Below are 24,200 nucleotides of genomic sequence, written 5' to 3'. Positions count from 1 at the left end.
AGCTGGGACTAGAATGCCTTTCTCAGGCACTTCTCTTTAACATTTAAAGGTCATTTTACAAATGAATCCAGGAACACCAAGAAATGAAATGATGAACTCAGGATTTTGGCAGTGGTTATTTTAGCAGTGTATTGTATTCACTGTGTCACCTCTAGTGCATGATCATAATGCTTGTGTACTTCTCACATTATGGCCCCTTCCTAAAACTATTGTATCCAAATAAACATCAGAAGTCGTTCTTGCGTCAGATGTGATATAAATATCTGATTTCAGCCACAGTGCTTGTTCCTGGCCAGGTTTAACCATGTTGTGATCACTTTATTGTGGCCATGATATATCCAGTAACGGTCCCTAAACGGGAAGCAGTTATACACTGTAAACCGGAGTGGGATAGTGTTCCTGCCGAGATTAATTAAAGTGTCCAGCAATTAGTAAGTTGAGTGGCTCATTTAAGGTTATGTGATTACAGCCTGTGTTTAAAGATATTTTTTAAGATTTAGACAGGTATTGCCATGACGAGATACATAGCAGCCCTGTACCCTGGCTTTGTTGTTTGTTTGTGTGGCCGTTGGTGACTATTGGCAGTGACGGAAAGTCCCTGTTCTACTTTTAGCTGGTGTTTGCATGGTTGCTGGTATAAGCACACACACCCAACTGGCTTTTATTGTCAGTCGTGAACTTTCTAATTTGGGAATGTGGCAATCTGAGGAGAGACACTTTGTGCTTTTTTATTAGTCCTGCCTTGCCACAGGCACTTAAATTCATTAAAGAGCTGGAAAGAGTATTCACCTGTGAGCAGATTTATTTTCTTTTCCTCTCCTGATGTTAATGCTTACCTTTAGTAAGCTCTACTGTGTACACAGAGGTAACTATGTCAATCGCTCCCTTTGATAAGGGAATGGAAGGGCCGTGGTTACTTCCTTTGTTGGAATGCATTTCTGTTGACATTAACAAGAGCTCTGAGTATCAGCTGCCTCCTAATCCTGACCCAGTGATGTGAATGAGCTCTTGCATCCGCACAGAGTTCTCTGGGCTCCGTATGGGCCGTGGCTCCAACTGCAGAACCGCAGCCTCAGGGAGATCATACAGCGTTCATGTGCTGCCCTGGGGTTTGGGAGACCCAGGCTCTGTTCCCCCTCGCCACAAGTTCTGGTGTGTCCTTGAAGATTCATATGGCATCTCAAATTATCTGTCTTGAGAAGTGATGCAAGACACTCTGCCGCTAGAGTGGGGGCTCGGCGATACATGTGACAGGATGTGCCTTAGGACAGAAATCGAGTACTGTCTTTGAACAGGACTCAATAAACAATAAAAGGGAAATAAAAAGGATTTACAGCCCTTACATTAAAGACATTACTACAAAAGAATAATTCTAACAAAAAGTAACAGGTGTAATATTTCTTTCTCCAGTATCCCCCTCCTCCATAACATAGTGTTCAGCTGTCACAGTTTCTAAAATACAATTTTCATTGTTCTTCCCGCACTATTGGGATTTATTAAGATGCAGCAATATTTCTAGGTAGGACTTGATGATCTGGAGGGTGGTATCCCACCTTCATGGCTGGGATTTGAACTAGCATCATTTAGAAAAAAAACAAAATGAACCCAAATAGTGTATGTATCTGTTAGATCACCCAAGGAATAGCTGCTGGCACGGGTCTCTTCGGCAAATCTGTTTTGTGTTGGGAGGTGTGCTAGTTGACTCGTTACTGTTTTGAAGTGGAATTATTTGCTGGGACATGGTTCTCATGTTGTCAGACTCCCAGGACCCTACAACCAGCAAGAGGATTCAGTGAAGTGTCCACCTAAGCTCTTTCCATGCATAGACATGATGCTTGTGAGAGGACCTGAGAATGGATCCCCCATCAAACCCTCTGAAAGCTACGTGTGTGTCCCGTTCCTCGGTGCTGCCTTCTCCTGGGCAACTGGGTGTGTGCTTGTGTGTAGGGGCTGAGAGGGGAAATGTATATTTTTTCTGCTTTATTGTGGGAGAAGGTGTTGTTATGTGCTAGACTAGAGAAATCCTTGGTTTGTAGTCCGAGGTGTGAGCTGGAATGGATTGTTGTAGGCCTCGTTTATCTTAACAGACTTGGGGAGGTTTGACAGCAGCTGAGACTTAGGATTGCTGAATGCAAAGGTTGTGACTGTTACGCTGTCTGGCTTTACATGTGGATAGCCTGGACTTCTGAGATTAGATTCTGCATCTCTGTCAACAATACAAGTTAGGTACAGTAATGGAGGAAAAAGACTGTACTGCTTCTTTGGTTTTGATTTTGTCCAAATCAATTCCTTGCATCATGTTGGTAATTTCCCTTGGGTTGTTTATCTATTACCAGATAACACGAGGTTATTAAATACTTGTGCACAGCAGGCCCTCCTTATCTGTTTGTGCATTGTTGCCCTCTGTTGCAAACATTCTATATACACATGTGCATTACAAATTACATGCCCCTATCTGGTTATAAATATTTTCCATTTGGAATTATCTACTTCTGCTACAGAGATGAGAGGTGATCACTTGAGCATGAAAGATAAGGGGCCAGGGGAAAGGAAAATAAAAATTATGGAGCATGGAGCTGCATACGAAATAAGTGACATAATCCAATGTTATTAGATAAAGAGTAGTTTTTCTTACATGCCTAGCTGCTGCCATGAATTCTGGTTATATGCCTGCAGAGGGAGAGGGAAGAAAGGTGGTTTTTTTGCAGGAAACCTAGTATAATAGGCTTTCTTTATTTGCCAGAAAGAAAGTCAGCTATGTTAATACATTCTGTTTTTCCTAAAGGCTATTAAGTCATATTTGGAAGAGTGGAAGAGCAACTCTTCCTGTTCCTGAGACTTTGAGCCACAAATAATCAGATAAAATGGAAAAATCTTGGTTTAAAATTAATTGGTTTGTGCAAATTCTGTCTTTTTGGCAGTTTATTTGTCCTCCATGCAGAATCAAGATGTAGGTGATGAGCTGTTCCCAGTGCGGCAGCAGCTCTCATGGTGCTCGGCCAGCTGGCTGTTGTGCCTCGGTGCCCGGCGGCGGATCCCAGTCTGACCTGCCCACGGGTGGTCGGGATCCCTGGGATCCTGCCAAGAGTAAACTGACCCGTGGTCCCTTGGGTCAGAGACAAGCAGCGGCTCTGCAGTATCGCTGCAGCTGCTGTAATGATTTGCCTTTAAAAGTGTCATTTATGGTCCAAGAAAATATCCAACATGGTTCTTTACCTGGGGAGCAGAGTATGCCTTCTAGGCAGCTCAGTGAACACACAAAGCTAGAGCATAAAACTAATGAATTGTCAGGATTTTGCCCCTTTCATACAATGTGTCAATCAACAATTTCTGGCACAGGGTAGACAATTGTTATGTTAAACCCCATTCCATATTGAAGAATAATTTATTTCCCTTCACAGTGAAGGAAGCTATGTTTGTGCCAAGTGCTAAGGTTAAAGAGGGACATGGTGACTCCTGGGCCTTTGACATGGAAATAATTTTTTCCCTAAAGGTAAAAGCACAAGGCTTGTGGAGGTCTAAATAACATCCAGCATGGATTCTGCTGTGTCAAAGTCAACAGGGAATTTTAGGCTTTAGAAAATGCATGAAGTTATGAGAGAGCGTTTATCTATCTATCTATCTATCTATCTATCTATCTATCTATCTATTTATTTATTTATTTATTTAGCCCTGTTGGCAAACTTACAGTCGAGAAGAAGAGTTTTTAGAAGTCAGTAAAATGCATCTGTCTCAGCAAAGCATGAGTGTCAGACTTTACAAATGTAATTGTTCTGAGAGATGTGAAGACTCATTTAACCACTCAGAATGCTAGCACATTAAAGCATCAAAGTTATTGAAAGTGAGGCTTAATTGACTGTTCTCTATGAATGTGAGGCAGTAATTTATTATTTATGACACCACTGCATCAATAACTTTAAAATTCGAAGTCTGTGGGCAGATCCTCACCTGCCTTGGGACACTGGAGGGCCGTGGGGCTAAGGCACCTTACGTCACTGAGCATCTGGCCTGATAACTTCCCCACATAGGGAGGGTAAAGACATACAAAACACAGGCCACTTGCATGTGACTGGATGAAGAGCATGATCTGTAGATGATTTTCCTTCTGAGAAACTCCCTGGGGCATATGTGAGAAATCTTTTCTGTATTGTATGGCCTGCCACAACCAGCGTTCGAAGAGGAAGCAGGACTGTGGTCCAGGTTGCCCCTCTGAGCCAGGTCTGGCCACTCGCACAAGCCAAGTAAGCTGCAGAGTGCGAGGAGAGTGGCTGCTTTGCCAGTGCACCTCAAGCCCACCATTCCCTCAGAGCATATCCTGAAAGGATGATGACTTTTGAAGGGATTGTGAACTAAGTGATCCCTTTGAATACAATCTGTGTAGCTGTGGGGTGGCTGATGTCTTCTGACTCCTTATAGAATCATTTAGGTTGGAAAAGACCTTTAAGATAACTGAGTCCAACCATTAACCTAGCACTGCCCAGTCCACCACTAAACCATGTCCTCCATCCTGCCCTCCTTCTGCCCCTTCCTAAGAAGGCAAAGTTGCATGAATTCTTTAACACTGCTTTGTCATGCTGAATAGGGAAACTTGACAAACAAAAACTTTGTGTATTTGTTAAAAACAAATAAACAACCTCTTACAACTATGAGAACTTAATTATGTTAATATTAAACATAATTATGGCACATTAATTAAGTTTTTACATTTACGAGGGGAGTTGTGCGGTGCTTTCCAGACATCTGTACCATACAGCGGCAGGTGGTAGAATGCAACATTTCCAAGTGCCAGATAGGCTCCATTTTCCCATTCCATATACGGCTGCTTTTTCTCTCCAATTGCAGATACTCATCCAGCCTAGTCCAACTGAGCCCTTATTTGAGAGATTCTGTGCTGAAAGGCAAATGCATCTATCTTCATAAGCCTGTTTGTTTCCATAATTAGAAGCCAAATCAACAGTGTATTGAAGATGACACATTTGCTCATTCCCTTTCTTCTCCCTATGGTGGCATAAAGCAGTGAAGCACAATAATTAATGAAAAAGACTGTTTATTATTCAGGCAATGTATCTGAAGTGGAAAAAAACACAGAGCATGGGTTAAAAATGTATTGCTGAAGACCATCAGTGCCATAACAAAGTGTGTGATCAGTTCTAGGGGGAGAGTCCCATGTTCAATCCAGTTGGGCAGGGTGCTCTAAAACTGTCAAAGACAATTGAACTCAGATTTCTCTTGTAAAACTCAGGAAAAAGTGGAATGTATGAAAAAACCTGACTGAAGTACCCTGCTAGGGTATCTTTAATGGTCTTCCTAACACTGTGACTTTTTTAGCTTCATTTAATATCTGCTCTGTCCTCTGGCTGAGTGAAAATGATACATTTTTTAGTAGACTTACATTTTCTTCTGTGAGACTCTGCCCAAGAGGTTTTGTAAGACAAAGGATGCACATAATGCTCTGCTCAGCATGCTGCCTTTGCAAAGCAAGGCTAATCTGTTTTAAATAACAAAGGCCAGAAAATGCCTGACTGCAAAATATTGCTTTGTCTCCTGTGAACATGCTAAAGAGTGAGGCACTGCTTGTGGGCCAGTATTGAAGATTAGGTAAAATGCAGCATTCCCTTCCACCTCCTGAAGTCCAGGGAAGGATTCCTCCATACCGACTGGCCGTGGGAAAGCCTTCTGGGTTCCCCTGAGACTCTCTCTTCATTTGCAAAAGGCTGCAGTGTAACCAGAAAATCAGAAGTATGCACTGCCCAGTAAATGTCACAGCTCTAGCGTGCAGCTGAAGTCATGCTGGTGGGAAGCCAAGATTTGGGTTCTGTTCCATTTCCACCTATTTCCGTACTACACCTAGCTATGAAAAAGATTTTGTGTTTACTCAAGCTTATAAAGTCAGTCCACATTAGGAAGAGTATATGACAGGAGTAAGAATAGCCCACTTGCTAAACACGAAAGTGATTGAGAGAACAATGACTTTATCAAGGGTAGTGATTTTCAAGACCTTGATTAGATTCTGCTTTCCTTTTATATATTTTATACTCAGTGGTGATGCTGCATTGTTGTGGCAAATAAAGCTTCCTGTTATTGCAGAGCTGTGAACAGCCACTTACACTGAGAGCAAAGCTCTGATCTTCACGTTTTGGTTATTTATCCTCCACAATGTTACATTTTGGGAATAGAGGACTGTTGTGCACTGTTTTCAGATAGGCATCATTTCAGTAACATAAATTTCTTTTCTTGGATTTAAAGTGCTGCTAGCTAGTGGTTGGTTTGCTAGTTTGGGCTTGCTACAGATCTCTGTGTGGTAGGGGATGAACGATAAGAACATGTGGCTTTACACAAGAACGATAGAAAACCTGAATGTGTTCTTTTGACTTTATAGTGGGGAAAAAAGTGTATTGATCAAACACAGCAAAATTAATGCAAAGCAGAGTAGTGCTTTATGCTTTGTGTTAATGCCTCGTACTGTTTATTCAAGGTGATGTGGTCATAGATAAACAGTTAGAATAGGTATTGACACTTCAATGTGGAAAATTCTAGTAATATATTGAGTCAATTCCTAAAACATACCTGCAGTTTAAGTACTGTGATAGACATGGCCATCAGATAATTTATTTTTAATTCTCATTCTTTATTAAAAACTGTAAGTATTGTAACTTCTATTTGATATTCTCTCACTTCTGTGCAGAGAGTTCATTTACACAAAGGGTATGGGGCATGCACTGTCCTGCAATTCCAGCTGAAAGAGCATCACACCTTGTGGCTGAGAGTCTTTACAAAGAGGGGTGAATTTAAGAAGTCTTTGCACTCGACTGTCCTGTCCTTTCTTCCATATCCTCAGAGAAGCAGGTCCACTAAGGTCATCTGGGTTGTAACAGTCTTCAGGTTAGAGGACCCGTTATGAAACTGCTCTGTTCCTCTTTGTCAGCCTAAGAGAGGACACATCCACCTCCTTCCCAAGAAGGAACATATAATGTGCCTAATGAAGTGTGCTTGCTTTTAATTTTCTGTTGCATTAACCATTTTAGTGTGCATGTTGTCCAGATCTGTTTGAGGCAACCGGCTCCTGGAGTCTGGCTGGCTTCTCTTGAGCATCTACCTGGACTCAATGCAGAAATGTCACCCTGGCGTGTAGCGAAGAGCAGACTGCACCACTAATGCCAGCAAAACAATAGAAGCGAAAGTCTCGTTGATGAGGTTTAAAAGAGAAACCCTCCTGTATTTTGTTGGGAACCAATTTGGGCCAGCCTATGTGGCTGAAGTTTTCCTCCCTGCCATGGTGCTGCCTTTGGGGTGCTGGGCTCTGGAGCCATCCCATCTCCCATGGATCCTCCCGTCAGCTCAGTGCCCAGGGCCTTACGTACCAGCCACACACAGAGACAAAGAAAACAGCTGTTCTCTAGAGTTTAAAGTCTAAATAGACTGAAATAGAAATAAGTGTGGTGATCCCATTTTGCAGATGGGGAATTGATTATGGAGAAGTGGCTCGCTTGAGATTTCACAGAAAGGGCTAGGTAGCATTGGGCTTTTAATGCAGATTTGATTATATCCAGTTTACCATCCTAACCACAGGAGCGTTATTCTGCATCACAGCAAAGGCATTTCTGGATTTGTGAAGAGATTTGGAAGAAAAGGAATCTTAGTAACACTAAGACAATTCTGAGTGGTACCATAGCATAAATAGAACGTAGCAATGCTAATAAGGAATTGTAGTGAACAGTGTTTTCAGTTAATAACAACAGTGAACAGCATATTTCAGCTCTACCTTTTGGATTTTCTCATGCAATGATCTTTAAACCAGAGACGTGATAGCTGTTGATGAAAATGTTATCATGTTTTAATTTGGAATTATTCTCCTCCAGTCTTTCTACTGGTCTTTGTTCTCCTGAGAGAAGAGCAGAAGTCATGGAACTCTTTAGTAGAGATAGAAAAGGGTTGTCAAAGTTTAGAAAGAAAAATGGAAAAAGAATAAATAATTCATTTTATTATTTTTTCTTGAAATATTGGTAAAGAAAGTTTATTGATGATACTTGGGCATATTTTTCTGGAAATATAAGCTAGTTATCTTGTTTGTTGCTACAGTAACTTAATACACACCTATGTAGCTATGGTACTTTACGGTTGAGTGCTTTATTTTGTGGCATGTTAATCAGTGGCAGTATTCTGGTGTCAGTCATGTAGGCCAAATAGTCACACTTGGAATTCTTATTAATATGTAATTTATGGTTCTTTGGTTTTTGTCTGCCTCCTTTTAGACTTGACTGTTTGAGAATTGTTAGTGGTTAAATAAAGGGGATATTTCTACGTGCGTAGGCTACTGTTTTGCTGAAATAACAGGTTTTTTACACCTCGTCGAGCTGATAGTTGTTGTTAACATCTAATTTTTTCCTTTCCACAGAAGAACTCAAGGAGAAACTGAAGAAGTATGTTGATGAAGTGAATGCCCGTAAGCCTGGCTTCATCAAGGTTGTTCGGCACAGCAAACAAGAGGGGCTGATTCGATCCCGAGTTAGTGGATGGAGAGTGGCCACAGCACCCGTAGTCGCTCTCTTTGATGCCCATGTGGAATTCAATGTGGGATGGTACGTGTCTCGAATTTCTCCAAGCAAGGGACGTTTTCCAATCACTGTTTATGAATTACTGAGTGGTGTTTGTCTTGCACATAGAGGGTGAATTAGCATTCTGATCTTTTTAATGAAGATTCAGACACAAGCATGGACACAAGAATTAAAAATGTATTTGTTCTGTGTAATAAAATTTAGATCCATTTTTATAGTGTGTGTTATCTGCTCATCTAATTACAATGTGTTTAAAATATATTGGAAAACTTAAAGTTAAAAACATCTTCTGATAATGCAAAGTTATATTTTTTTAATTAAAACTGTTATGTTTCCTTTATTCTCTACACTGTAAATAAAGAAGTACCAGTTTGGCACTGAGGTTGCTGCTCTGTGCAAAAGTAGCATGTAACTAAAACCGTGTATTTTAGCTTGCTCAATCTAGATTTAATATCTTTGTTGCTTCTTGAGTAAAAAAAAAAAAAAAAAGATGGTAAAATGACAGGAGCTTGTGTCCCTAGGATAGATCTATTATCATCTCTGATCTTGATGTCCTTGCTAATATTGAGAGCCTGAAGTTATCATTATTTGCTAGCAAGGGTTGCTCTATGGTATGCAGATACTAATTTCCTCCATTCAGCAGCTAACATCAAGGTTAATAATAGGGCATCCTAGATAAAATATTGCCATGTGTTATTTTGAGGCAGATCCTGCTCTGTCAAAACCCCATCTCCCAGCAAAGTGAGCTCTGAATGGGCAACAGCTACAGGCTTTGCCCTTTCTGAAACGTGCAGCAGAAGCTGCTGTTTACATCACTGCTCTGCTCCTACTGATGTAGTCTTAATGTTTTTTTCCTTTTTTTTAGGGCTGAACCAGTGCTTACTAGGATAAAAGAAAACAGAAAAAGAGTAATTTCTCCATCATTTGATAACATTAAGTATGATAATTTTGAAATAGAGGAGTATCCCCTCTCAGCACAGGGGTTTGACTGGGAGCTGTGGTGCCGATATCTGAACCCTCCTAAGTCATGGTGGAAACTGGAGAACACAACTGCTCCCATCAGGTGAGATGCAATTGCGACTTCCAGTAGTGTGTCCCTGGCAATGCTCTTTCAGATACGGCAGATGGTGAGCGGTCTTAGCTAAGTAATAGGTTTTACTGCCTGTAATGTTACATTAGTTAACTGTCCTTGACCTCTCCTCTTTAGTTTTTGTCCTTGGCCCCTACACAGTCATCGGGAAAACTCTTTTTTCTCAGTGGACCTTTTAAAATAGGTTTCCTTGTTATTATCATGAGGCAAAACACGCAGCCGAAGTGAGATGGTAGACGTGAACTCTCAGCAGCACCGCTATAACCGAATGCCTTGTCTGCTAATTTAGTGGTAATGGGCCAGAAACAGCTATTTATTTACAAATGCATTATACAAACAGAACTGATCTGACCATCGTATTCTTTATAATACTGTCACATAGCTTTACAGCTGTGTTATATCCTGGCTGATAATGCTGGTCCACTGGTAGTGGGTGAACAAAGACTGTATGAGATTCTTTCTTTGGTACAATCTAGCTCTGTACTTTCTTACCACATTAGGCTGGTACAGAACAATACCCTTTTCTCTGGGAGAGGAGTAGGTGCCTCTGAATCCCCTCAGCAGCTCTGCTGAGGTTCCAGGCCTTTCTATGCATTCATACCAAGGAGGTGATTGGTACCTATAATCTATTTTGCAGAAAGAGAGCGTGAGGTCTGTTTTCACCAGCTGCAAAGCAGAACCTTAAATGCAATAGCAATGGCATTGTGCAGGGGTCATCATTACCAATAAGTTCCCATGCTGTCAGTGCAAGGGGTATCCTTCATCCAGTAGTTCTGTCTTTTCAGGCAGATGGCTTTTTTCTAGAGCTGTCAGCTTAAACACTCTTAATCGCACTGACCCATGTGCTGGTCACTCACAATTAGAAAGTAGGAAATGAAAATGTGCAGGTTTGCCATGAACGTATGTAAAAAGGGGTGGTAATTTCCACATCATTAGAAATGGTTCTCAGTGTTAATGAACTCTGTTAACATGATGAAAATGCTTTGAAGTATTCTAAGTCCTAGAGAGGCAAACCTCCTCTGTTAATTATAGTGACTTTTAAAATTAAAAGTATTTGAACTCAGAATAAAGAGCAAATCTACTTTTCCATTTTTACCTCAAAACTCTGTTCTGTGTGAGGATTGTGTGTTTAGGTTTGTTCCTTAGCCATTTCTCTGGCACCTTTTACTCAGTGCAATACACTGCGTATGTGTGCTGGATAATTTAAATAAACAAACAAAAGTCACATGTATTGATTGATGGCTTCTGTCAAGCCTCTAATATGCTTCTAGAATTATAACAAAGGGAAACAGGTAGTCTGAAAAACACCTTTAAATCAACACCAAAAGCAAGAGTACTTTGCCATAAAAGAAGCATAACTTTTGAAGTTATGAAGTTAACTGCTATTTTCATAATTAATAAATACATCAGAAACATTCTTTCATTGTTATAAAGTGGGTACTATAGCATTTCAAGTTAAAGGCATAATTGTGTAATTTCTGTAGAATTGTACAATTTTTGATGAAGACATCCTGTAATTTGTTTAAAAGCAGATGTCTGTACTATTACAGCTTTTATGTTCCCAGTACATGTAGAATGATTTCGCCTGTACTGCTAATTAATATCCTGTTGTTACCAGAGTTCCTGATATCAGCATAGTAATCAGAAAAGACATTTTTATTTCTTGCCATTGTGGATTATAAGGTAGGAAATAAATGAAAAGGCTAAAATACTCCGTATTCTCCTCGCTGCATCTCATAAAGCTAAAATTGTACGCTCTGTGCCTGTACTCTTGCCTTCTTAAGACTGGCTCTTCATAGTAAAAGTTGACTAATTCAGGTCGCATTATAAATAGAACTTACTGATTTGGTAAAGGTATGTGACTTGTTTAAATCTGGCTCAGGATAACAGACTAGTGTTAGAGTGTGCTGGTTTCTTGATTCTGTATTGCAAAACCTGACCTAGAAGTTCTATTAATGAAAAAATCTCTTCTTTTACATCAGCTTACAGACACACATTTTCTTAGCTTTCTTTTCTTTCTGGTTAAACACACAAACCTGGGCATTGTTGGGTATCCTTGTTAAGTATCACAGACCAGACACCTGAGGACTTAGCAGGGACAGACTAGAATGGCTGGTGCCTCAGAAACAAAGCTGGGGCTCCTGCATCTGGTATTGTTAGCACTGGAATCCTACCTGGGTGATAATGTACATCCAATCATTTTGAGTCTGTTTTCCTTCAGTGGTGCTTATTTTGCTGTAGAATCAGGAACATTGGAAGAGAAAGCTGTATAAATCTGTTTCAGAAACATCTCCCTAAGAATCTGTCTTGGCAAACCATTTGACCCAGGAGTTATAATAAAATTGTTCATATTCATATATTCATGTTCATATTCATATGCTAATTTTGGTTGCTGCCATTTTATTCTTCCAGAAGTCCTGCATTGATTGGATGCTTCATAGTAGATCGAGAATACTTCCAAGAGATTGGCTTACTGGATGAAGGCATGGAAGTATATGGTGGAGAGAATGTGGAGCTTGGAATCAGGGTAAGGGACATAACCAACCAGCACTGGTGGTTTGCATTTAAAATACAGCTTGCTTTTTATTGCATGCAAAAAATACAGTCAAAAATCTATGGACACATGAAGGAAATCAGCAGCTCTGTAGTAGTGTAAATTTTTGTTGAAGACAGAGCAGAGGGAGAAAATATCAAAAGTTCCTATATCTTTTTAAAGAGTTTAGCTGGGACAAGGATAGAAATACAGAATTTAGTATTATTTTTTTAATTCAAGTAACAATGCTAGAATTCTGCGGAGATGATACCTAAATTCCTTGCTTACCTGTGACCCCAGACTTGCTGAGGAGGATAGTTTCTTATAGGCATAATGGGAAAAGTCTTTCTAGATTACTTGGTTCATTTCAATCAGAAAAATCACTACAGAGCAAAGTGGAATATATAGGCATTTATGCTGCCTTCTCTCTGGAGAGGAATTAAAATATTCATAAAGTGCATAAGTTCACATATTTTCTTATTCCATCATACAGTCTTAATCTGTTTACTACACACAGTATTGTGTGTGATTTCTGTACTCCTTTCTATATCTCTTCACAACTAAATAGCGTTCTGAAAATATACGCTGTTCTCTTTGAGAATCTTTCAGGTTTTTGATAAAAGAGAAGTTCTTAGGTGGTAAGAAAAAATGGTTTGATGCGTGTTATAAAATTAAACTCTGAACTCTGCTGTGAAGTGCTAGTGGAAGCTCGTATTTTGGTTGCCAGAATAAAAGCATGCAGTTATACAACAGGGGGGAGAAAAACAGATCTCTGCTGAGACTGTGAGATATACTAAAAAAGTACTAATTTTTGCTTCTGGGGTCCTGAAATGCTTTTTCTCCTACTTGTCAGAGATAAAGTGTTACTGCAGCAAGACTGAAGGGCAGGTCCCCTCTCAGCTACATAAGAGCACAGTTTTAAGGAGAGCAAGAGGGAAATGCAAGACTGCTTCTTTTAATAACACCATTGTCCTCACTGCGAGGGCCAGAGAGCCACCTTCCATTCCCGAAACCTGATTTTCCAGCTCAGTGTTGTGATGAGTTGAAAATTAGTGTCACTTTGATTTTTCTTTTCTTTTTTCGACTGACAAAACTATTGTCTCCTTGTGAGTGGAAAGAGTCTTATCTAGTTTTGCATCATGAGAGATATGCTGCCCAGTCTGCTACATTTAGCCTTGCAGAAGTTGATTGGGAAAAGTACTTTGATAGACCAGAGAGACACAAATCTCTGCATAATTGAAACTTTGCAGTAGACTGGATCACTGGAGTAAGGCCCAACACTGCGCTCATTTCCTTATGGCTTTTTGTCGGCCTCCAGGGAAGCAGTGCCTGACCTACATAAAATACTTTCATCTGTAACAGATTGTAGTGTGCAAGGTAACATAACATATGCTATGACTTTATCCCAAATTGGATCTGTGTTCCTGGCTATATCAAGGCAAATTACTGAGCTGTAATGAACAGATTTTTCAGCAGTTTATTACCAACTCTTCTCACAATTCTCAGCATATCTCAGATAATACCAGGATGAATACAAATATACAATGCAGTAGTAGAGCTTCTGGGAATCACGACATTATTTCTACAGATGTTGAGCTTGAAAAGCAAGCTCCTTCCCTTGGCCACCTGCTTCTGGTGCGCAGCTGGGGCCATAACACCGCGTCCTGGCAAAAATGCAGGTGGCTGCTTCCCATACGCTCTCATATTATATTATGGTGGGTGGCCATGTCACCTGGGGGCATCCTAAACACTTGTCCCTCAAGGTGCAGCTCCCAGGGGCTGCCTTTCATTGCCCTGAGATAGGGCCATGTGGAAAACTGTAGTCAGCAGGTGATTTCAGGACAGATGGTCTGGCTCTGCTGCTGAACTTGATTTTTGTCTCTGCAGCACCAAACAGTCATTTCTAGATGACTTGTGTTGCTTTCCGGTGTGAGGCCTACAATGAATCACCTAATACAGTATTTGTTCTACAGAAACTACATTATAGTAACAGTATCAAAGCAATAAATACTGTTTCCATTTTAAAATTATGCTCTTCAGTCCCTGACTACAGATTGCCCACCGTGCTTTATCTTTTGTTGCCATTTTTCTTTTTTAAGGAGTGTCTAGCTTCATCTAGTATTCTGCTGTGTGATATGCATTATCTTGTAGGGGGGCAGAAGCAGTGACTGTGTGCCCAAACTGGCCTGGTGTCCAGGCTAGCTGAGAAGGATGTTGTGTATCACATTCGCTGATATGATGGAGTTGATATCTAGTGAAATTTCCTTCATTTTTTTCATGGCTTGAGTTTCTAAGTAAATTTCACACAGCTTGTCGCATTCTTTGCAGTATTTATGCACTGGAAGTCAATTCTTTCATTGGGAAATTTTATGCATAAGCATGTAAGAGCAAATGTCTACAGGAACAGGAGAGGTTACTTTCAACTACAGAAATAGCAGCGAGAGTTAGGATCATTTGAGCTGTTTATCTCAAACACGCTAAGTAGAACATGGTCCCATGTCCTTATATTACTATTTTTTTCCAGAGGATGTAACACTGCTGTGAGCCAAACTCATATGCAGACCAGCTGCAGCACCGTGTGATGACAGGACCGGGTAATTCGCTGTCTCTGTGGTTGTGCACAGAGTTAAAGCCTTATTCTCCATTTGCTTTGTTAGCAGCTGCATCTTCAGTGATGTGAGATAAGATTTAATCTCCCAGTTGAGATGCTTCTGAGAAGCAACGTCTACCTATTTAGGATTTCTTTTCATTATAAGAGAGAAACCACTTACTCTGTCTTTTAAGATCTAGAAATGGTTTGTTTTCAGCTGAACCGATGGGGTTTTCACTGTGCAGGAACAGGAATTAGACCCTGACAAAATGGAGACTTACACCAATATCCTCTCCCAGGAGGTATTTTTGTCACCTCATCATCTGAACAAATATCTAGTTATTTGTGTTACATGAATGCAAGAAAATCCCCAATGACTGGAAACTGTATCTGAAGCATTCCTTGTTGGTAAACCGTAACAAGCCACAGATGACAGGGCTTCGGTTGGAGGATTATTCTGTTGAATCTGTTGAATTAGTTTCTCTACTCAGCTCTATTAATCTCTAATTTGGTGTGTTATTTTAACGGCCAAGATTTTTACCCTTGTCTACAGCTTGTAATAGTATTTGTAAAACATTAAACATATATTATTAAATAAATATTAATAGAGTTCTGTTGCCTTCAGCTAGAGGCTGACAGATGAGTTCAAAATATGAATGCATTTTGAATCTTAGAAACAACGCTGTGTTTTCTCCTCAAGCAAATGTTTTCTTGCAAAGCTATTTATTTGCCCCATAAGAAAAAAAAGGCAGGCTGTCTGATGCATGACTTGACAGCATCCTTTTTGAGCAGCTCAGTCACTTTGGGGTTTTTGGAAGATTCATTTACTGTGCCCCAAAATCATATTCTTAAATTCATGTTAGGATGAGTAATGCTTCTTTTTGGTTTGTGTTCAGTCATTCCCAACTGAATGGACTTAAGAGTGCTTTTAAGGGACCAGATTGCATTTGGAGGGCAAACTGGAGTCACATTGCTTATCCAAAGGACCAAATAGGAGTTGTGTTGGTAACTGTCTTACAGGGGAAACAAAATGTGAGTGTAAGGCCAGTGTTTCTCATTGTTATTTGGACTCTACTTCTGGTTGTGCCAGTACAAGCAGTACCTGTAGTTAGAGAAGCCCCTGCAAATCCATTGCAATCAATGCGAAGCAATAAATTAGATCCTGCATTAGATGGTTCAAGTCTGGTTTTTCAGCTGTCTTCTTAAAGGCCTATTCTAATTCCTGCTGAAGTCAGCAGAAGATTTTTCATCAAGACCAAACCTGTAGCAATAATTTTGTGTTTTTAAGCAGCCTGCATGTTTGATAAAGCTTCCAAATATCTGTTGCAATGAAGCTGTTTGTACCACTTTAAGGAACGCCTGGACAACTATTCAATGATTTGCCTCCGGTCACAGACTAAGTCATCATCAGAGTCAAGGCAACGTGAGCCCAGCCTTTGACTTAGAGTAATTATGTATGTCACAAAGACTTAATGCTTGCAGATGAATTCGTGTTCACAGGGATATAATGGCCCTGTTAAATGGATAAGAGGAAATTTTATTAGAAGGTAATAGCTCTTTAAGGGAAAAGGAATGGATCTTGCTCCCACTAAATGATATCTCAAGACTTTACATCAGCTGACCCAGGACGAAAATTGCATTTATAGTTCAGACTGAGCATGGCACACTACTTTTATACACTATATTGACATAGTGAAATCAGTTGCATATGCAAGAAAATGAGATTATAATAAATATATCTGCTTCATTTCTTGTTAGTCTGGTAGTTTGTCTATAGAACATAAGGGAAGCTGATGCTTTTTCTGTTGGTGGAAAGCTAGAGAGCTGCAGTTTATGAACAGAGGTGCAGAAGTGAGTTATTTGATCAGAAAATAGTCCCAGTGTTCTTTGGGGTATTTTCTTTACCATAGGGTCCCTCTGTTGCAGGGCAAGCAGATGTGAAGTCTGCCATGTGTCTCCCTGATCTATCTTCTCCTTGAATTCCAGAGCTGACTTCCATTTGTTGGTTTGTTTGTTTTGGGGTGGGTTTTGGTTGGGGGTGGGTTTTTTTTGAAGGTGCTTTTGGCTCTATCTTTTGTTTGTTTGTTTGCTTGTTTTTTAACTTTCTCCCACCCCAGCTTCTGTGATCGTGACTCTTCATTGCTGACCAGTTAACCCACTCTGTCTCGTGGTGTGTAGAATCCAATTGATGCCTTAGATTTCCAGTCACTTCCAATCCAAAGTTCTTGTGTATCCCAATTGTTTCTCACCTGGGACCCCTTTCTTATAATATGCCCTTGCAAGAGTGCTCTTTGTGATAATCACGAGCAAGTGCAGATATTTACAATTGCCCCCAAATCTCCCTATTTATCTGAAAACATTTTTGACTTTTTCATCTTTCCCTAGAAGTTTCCAGCAATTTTACTTGTCAGTGTTTCTAAAACAGGCCATGAATTATATGAAATAATGGATATATTGCATGTAAATAGATATCTGCTTTCATTAGACAAAGCCTTTGCATAGTGTACAAGTTAGAGTGTAGTTTCACTACACATAGGCTTGAACAGCTGTGCTGTTTTACATTTTCTCCTTTTCCTGGCCATCCTCTTGTTGTCCCTCTTGCAGCGCACCGGTGCTTTGGCCCGGCCAGCACAGGTACCCAGTGTCTCTGAACACCTCCAGTTCAGAGATAAACCTCTACATAGAACTTCTTTTCAAACTGCAGGGTTAATTTTAGTGTTCATCAGTTTGTGATTTACCACACTGCCTCACGAACTGTTGTGTTAGGAAAATTGAGGCCGGTGTGCCAAGAGGTAGAAATGACTGGGAGGGAATAGCGAAAGTGAGGAGATTTTTCACCGAGCTGCTGTATTGTGGAAGTTTGCATGGGGAGTGAGCAGTGGGATGTGTCATGTGTCCATTGCGTCCCTTTGTGTCCTTGCTGCTGGGTCCCCTTTCATGGCACTCGGCTGAGCAACGCACATCTTCCCTAAATTCCCTTCGGGAAAATGAATCTAGACGTCCCCCATTCTTGCACTTTCAGCTACCCTCACTTGCTGTGGCCTTAAAGCCATGTTTTTGACTTGATTTTAGTAAGTAGGCCATAGTCCTTCCCACTCGGGGATGATTTGCTGTATACAAAAAATCCTTAGTGAATGTTCACAGGTGTTGTTCAACTGTATTAGGTTGATGATGTGTGAAGGGGAAGGGCTGAGAAGTACAGGAATAAGAATATTCTTAGTTCCTACTTTTAGGTAACATTTAAATACTGCTTTTTAAGATAGTGGTTTCTCTTTAACTTTACATTAAAACTTCAGATGAAGAGGTCTATTTTATTTTTATCCATTTTGTGGATTAAGAAGAGATCATTTCTAGACTGAACTCTGCAAGAAAAAATTTTAAAGATTGACCAAATGTTACTTCTTACGAGAAGTAGCCAATGCTTTTTGTAGCCTACTCTTTCACCAAGATAAAAATCATTCTTGAGCAGTGCAAGACCTTGCCTAGCATCCTGTGTAACCAGTAGCAGCTTCTGAGTGTGGCCCGAATTATTGCTAAGGTTAATTTTGGTTTGGGAAGTACCTTGCTGTGTTAACAGCCTGAATCCCAAGATTACACAGACTGAATTTCTCTATTTATAGGGTCATAATTTCAACAGGAAACAAACAAACAAACCCCACCTAGCCTCTACTAAGAATAAAATAAGAAATTTTCATGCCTCCAAACTGGTGTCAGTCATGAATGACATCAACAGAAACTGACTTTCTGTGGCTTCTTATGGTTTTGTGTCAAACCTACAGTGGAATAATTGTTTTTTCCCTGGTTTTGCCCATTAATGCCTCAGCAGTTAACTTGCAGCTACAGCATGTGTAATTATACATACAGACAACATTACCAGTGAATCGTTTTTGTGGTTTTGCTCTTTCTGGAAAGAGAACATTTTATTAGCTGCTCCCACAGGAAAGCAAATGATTGATACAGCACCAGCTACCACTGTACCCTCCAAGGAAGGAGGAAGAGGCACTTGGAGATTTCTCACAAGTGTTTTTTCACTGGTTATGCTTGTGTGGTTGCACATCACCAGCTGGGTGGTAATACAGACATCCTGATGTTTTATGAGAGGAAATTGTTGTTCATAGTGCTATGGAAAGAAGTAAACCATTTAAGTCAATATGCACTTATAAATCAGTGAACTCAGGTGAGATGCAATTAATTAGTGTGTTATTTTAAGACAGTCTAATGCACTTTAAGTCACTGCATGGTGACAATGCTATTGTAGCTTCTGGTATTGCAATTCTTCACGGCCTAGTCTCTGAAGATTCCATACTTTTATTTGTTTTAGTGTTATACTGAGGGGAGATCTCTCTAGGATTTAATCAAATGGAGAGTGTTTTGTACTGCAAGACTGATTTAGTAATCTAACAAAGATTAGCGGAAGACCAGTGTGGGAGAGCAAGGGATTGTTGTGCTGTAACAGAACTGAGTAGGTGACCAGGATGGATTTACCAGGATGGATCCAGCATGTTTGGGTCAAAACTGCAAAGTCCAGATAACTTTACATGTGTCACAACACCTGGTGTCCTAAGTCAAACAAGTGGGGTAGAAGACCAGGTTGGCTGAACTGGGAACCTGTCGTGGAGTTTGAGAGGAAGAAGAAATTATATGGCCTGTGGAAGCAAGGTCAGGCTTCACAAGGAAATTACAGAGCTGTGATGCGTATATGCAAGGAGAAGACACAAAAGGCCAAAGCTCAAGTAGAGTGTTGTGTCAGGTAACAAGGGCTTTTTAAAGGAATTTAATAGCAAGAGGAGTTCTAAAGAAAGCATTGGACCAATACTTGCTGAATGTTGTCATCTGATTAGTAGGAACAAAGAAAAAAATGGAGGCACTAAATGCTTTTTTTCTCTGTCTTTAATAATACTGCTACACCTTGGGCCTCCCAGTCCCCTGAATCATATCACAACGAGTGTGGGAACAGTGTCGCTGTTGAGACGGACAAACGACATAACCCAAGCTCTTAAGTACAAACAGCAGTCTCCATTTATTACCACAGATGCCTTTTTATATAGTCTTTACCAGCTCAAGTGTCTTTTTGCTATTACTTACAGGCTGCAATAATAACATATCATTGGCTCATTTTGCTATCGTTAATGTTACTCTTTTACTCCCTTCTTTCTCACGGATACACCTTAATATCTTCAAGGCCAACCTCTGTTCCCGTGCCCTCCACCAGGGAATCCAGGGACCCACAGTAGTCCCCCACAGAACAGTTACTTTCCATTGGTGGACACTGAAATTTTAAGGGGCCAGCTCTATCCGCTGAATGTTCACAACTCTGTGTAATCTTGGGATTCAGATTGTTAACACAGTCAGGTACTTTCCAAACCAAAATTAACCTTTGATTTTGCACCTAGGTCAGAGTAACACCAGGCACAAATATAAACTGGGAGAGGAGTGGCTAGAGAGCAGCCCTGCAGGATGGGATCTGGGGATGCTGGTCCACAGCAGCCCAATAGGAGCCAGCGGTGTGTGTCCTGGCAGCCGGGGGGCAAACCCCATCCTGGGGGCATCAACACAGCGTGACCAGCTGGTCAAAAGAGGCGATTGTCCCACTGGATTCAGCGTTGGTGCAACCTCACCTTGAGTGCTGTGCACAGTGCTGGGCCCCACAATTTAAGAAGGATGTGAAGGTCCTTGAAAGCATCCAGAGGAGGGCAGCAAAGCTGGTGGAAGGGCTGGAAGGAATGTCCTGTGAAGAGCAGCTGAGGAATTTTGGCTTGCCTGGTTTACAGAAAAAGAGGCTGAGGGACGACCTCATGGCTCTCTACAGCTTCCTGAGGAGGGGACGTGGAGAGGGAGGTGCTGGTCTCTTCTCCCTGGGATCCAGTGATAGGACACGTGGGAACGGTTCAAAGCTGCGCCAGGGGAGGTTTAGGTTGGACATTAGGAAGCGTTTTTTTACTGAGAGTGTGGTCGGACACTGGAACAGGCTTCCTAGAGAGGTCGTCAATGCCTCGGACCTGTCAGTGTTTTAAGTGGCATTTGGACAGTGCCCTTAACAACACCCTTTAACTTTTGGTCAGCCCTGAAGTGGTCACACAGTTGGACTAGATGATCGCTGTAGGTCCCTTCCAGCTGAAATACTCTCTTCTTAGCTTGGTCTTCTGGTACTAATGAAGTCTTCAGGATTAGTGCAAAATTAACAAGACTGACCAAGCTAAGTGGTAAGGGAGAGAAAGGTAAAAACATGAAAGACGGGCAGTGCAGTAAGTTGCTCCATGAATACTAAACCAGTGATGATCTGATTATTCAGTTTGCTCCTTTTTTGCTTTTTAAGCTGAAAAGTGATTTATTTTACTTACTATTCATGACTTAAACTTGGCAATGTAGCTATTTATGTGTCAGTTATTTGCTGTCTCTAGCAATGAGATAGACACATTCGCAAAAGAACTGAATAAAGCCGTATGTCTTCAGTGACCCTTGAAGCGTGTTATCTCTTAGTAACACAAGGCATGGAGTAGTTCCTGCAATTGTCAACCAGCAACACAACATACTTTGTGTAACAATACTTTGTAAAAGTTTCACAGCTCATGAAGATATGTGCAAAATTAATCCCTGCAGAACAAAACCGTTTAAAAAGTACATAATGAAGCAATTAGCTAAAAGAGGAAAGAAACTACTGACAATTTAATACGGGAGGAGTCTTTACGTGTATTACTTTTTCAGTGAGTGTTTCATAACGGCACAATTAATGTAAAATACGGCCTATGAGGCAATTAGTGATGACTTCAAAAGTGAGATTTGAGGGATAATTTACATTTTAAAAATTGAGAGCAGCTCTAGTTATGTTTAAAACCCTTTAAAAAGTCTTCTAGATTGTAGGGGTGTGTTTTTGCGCATTGCTTACAGTTTTATGTTAGGATTATCAGCTTGGTTATGGAGAAGAGCTATTCTCGCACACAAGAAGCAGGGTGTAACCAAGAATCGTAGCTTCAGTAACAAGTGTTATTTTCCTTTGTTTCCAACTGTATTCTAATAATGTTAATGTGACTGAGGCCTTTGTGCAGTCATTTGTCAAGATACTAAAATAAAAATGCAGACCCCAAATGATCACAGACGTAGCTCAAGGTATTGAATGAAAATAGTTTATTCATACTTGCTTGTAAAACATTAAGATCATAACTGCTTATCAGTAAATGATTAACAGTAATGACAAAGGTTAACAAAATTCACAAATATTTTTGCATTAAATTGTTCCCCAAAATATATTTTAAAGATATTGGTGGCTATTTATTTGTATCCGCAGTAGTAATTAATTCACACTGACTGCTTTTTTGTTAATCTTCAGGGCATCTTTAACGAGTGCTAATTTTGTCATTTGCAGACTTCAGAGCAGCTAGAAATTGTTTCAGCTTTTTGAGAAATCACTTAATTATTAGAAGTTTTGTTTGTAGTCCAAATGAAATTATGGCTTCAAACAAGGTCGCAGCAGTTCTTGGAGAAACTGCATGATCTGCGTCAATTTAATGAATGCAGTACATGTTAATAAACTGCTCAGGATTGTGTAGGGTTTATTTTTTTATTAGATAAAGCTTCCACAACATGAAAAGAACACTCCGTGATTAAAGAGATAAAAAGGAACACTTTTAATGAAGAAGTGTTATATCATTTTATAATGAAGTATGAATTAAACATTTGAGAGAGGGCTCAGCTTCAGAGTTGTAATTGTTTTGATCAAATATGCAAATTCAAATATGTTTAAATGCAATTGAAAAGGATTTACTAAAGGACATGGATTTAAAAATGAAACTAAATAGAAGTGAAGACCCTCCGTCTAGTGAAACATTTTCCAGATGTGAATGGAATTTGCTCTAAAAAAAAAAATAGATGACCAGCTTGATTTATCCATTTCTAAGGATGCGCAAGTCCCCCGTCTCTGCTGCCCGGTGACAGCTGCCCGGGTGCTGGTGGGGACAGGCGTGGGGAGGCAGCACAGCGGCATTGGGCTCGCGCCTTTGCAGAACGCCTGAGGAAGCTGTTTGGTGCGTGGCTGTGGCTGTGGCTGCCCCGCTTGTGCCGTCCCACGGGCTGCCCGGTGTGGGTCCTTTGCTCCTGTACCAGAGCAGGAGTTGCAGCTGGTCTGTTGTGCCTCTGCCTGTGCTCTCTCTGCAGTTTTACATGTCCTCTGCTTTCCTGGCTCTTCCAATGCAAAGAACGTGTTTTCCATTTGCTCTGAGGGGCTGCTTTAATCTTGGTGAACATAAATTCAGTTTTTATCATCTTCACTTGCTTTGCTTAGTTTAGGTCACAGGCTTTGCTGATTTTAGTCTTTCAGCTTCATAAGTGTTACAAACCACCTTGGCACTACTACTGCCCTGTTATACTCTGAATTTTTTAATGGAACTTTACTACCTCTTGCTGGTGATGAAGGAACCCTTTCAAGAACAGGAAGCTCTCTAAGCCCTTCTTGAGGCTATAACAAATACATGAACCTCCTCAAGAAATTCAAGAATAAAGAGCCCTTTCTAAGACCCTCTTGGAAGGGAGTGTTGAAAATACACTGAAGTGGATTCTGAGAGCTCTTTGGAAGAGAAGCTCCAGTTAGTGAGTTCTTTTTCTAAAAGACTGTTTCTGCAAAGTAAACCAGCAGGACCAGAAACTCAAGAAACACTTCCAAAGAAAAGCAAGCGTTCTGCGTTGCTGGGGCTCCAGCAATCACACTAGGTACTCCCAGTCCCTCACACTTGAAAACTTTCTAAGGTCTTTGCCTTAAGACAAAACCTGAGACCCATTGGTACAGTTTTGCCATTGTTGCTTGTACAGAGTGAGATGTGAATTGCTATTTATTGTATCACAATGATGGAAGCATTTCTTGTATCACAATGATGGAAGCATATGTTATTTTTGACAAGTGTATATGTACGTTTAGGGATCTGGCATGTAATTGAGACTATTGCTAGCAGTTTCCTCCTCCTCTTACAACAGGTAAAACATCTTCATGGGCAACAGCAAAAATGTTGTATTTCCTTTTAACCACAGTTTAGGAAATGAATCAACTTTCTTTCTTGCAGTATGTACAAGTGGCTTTGTCAATAGGTATTACTGATTGCAGTGACAGTATGCTGACAGATAACATTATATGTCAAACCATATAGTTTAGCTAAAACTTTACTGATGAAGATAATTAACATTACTGGTCCCAGTACGGACCCCTGAGGGACACCACTTGTTATCAGTGTCCATCAAGACATTGAGCCATTGACCGCTACCCTCTGGATGTGACCATCCAGCCAGTTCCTCATCCACTGAATGGTCCACCCATCAAATCCATCTCTCTCCCATTTAGAGAGAAGGATGTTGTGGGGGACCATGTCAAAGGCTTTACAGAAGACCAGATAGATGACATCCATAGTCCTTCCTTTGTCCACTGATGTAGTTGTTCCATCGTAGAAC

At 40.5% G+C, this 24,200-nt stretch overlaps 1 protein-coding gene across 6 annotated transcripts in view; it reads left to right on the top strand.

Annotated features, from left to right (window-relative positions):
• Positions 1-24,200, top strand: part of GALNT18 (polypeptide N-acetylgalactosaminyltransferase 18) — a 327,554-nt gene that overhangs the window by 244,190 nt on the left and 59,164 nt on the right. For 5 of the 6 annotated variants that reach the window (XM_082057797.1, XM_082057798.1, XM_082057795.1 and 2 more), the window contains 3 exons: positions 8,396-8,579; positions 9,421-9,618; positions 12,058-12,172. In XM_082057797.1, coding sequence (XP_081913923.1) covers positions 8,396-8,579; positions 9,421-9,618; positions 12,058-12,172 — 497 coding nt within the window. The remainder of the gene's footprint in view (positions 1-8,395; positions 8,580-9,420; positions 9,619-12,057; positions 12,173-24,200) is intronic. The other variant, XM_082057796.1, reaches the window with a different exon arrangement.

The sequence above is a fragment of the Streptopelia decaocto genome (genome assembly GCF_964273445.1).
Source record: "Streptopelia decaocto genome assembly, chromosome: 7".
Classification (NCBI taxonomy): Eukaryota; Metazoa; Chordata; class Aves; order Columbiformes; family Columbidae; genus Streptopelia; species Streptopelia decaocto.
This window is presented reverse-complemented; position numbering and strand designations above follow the sequence as displayed.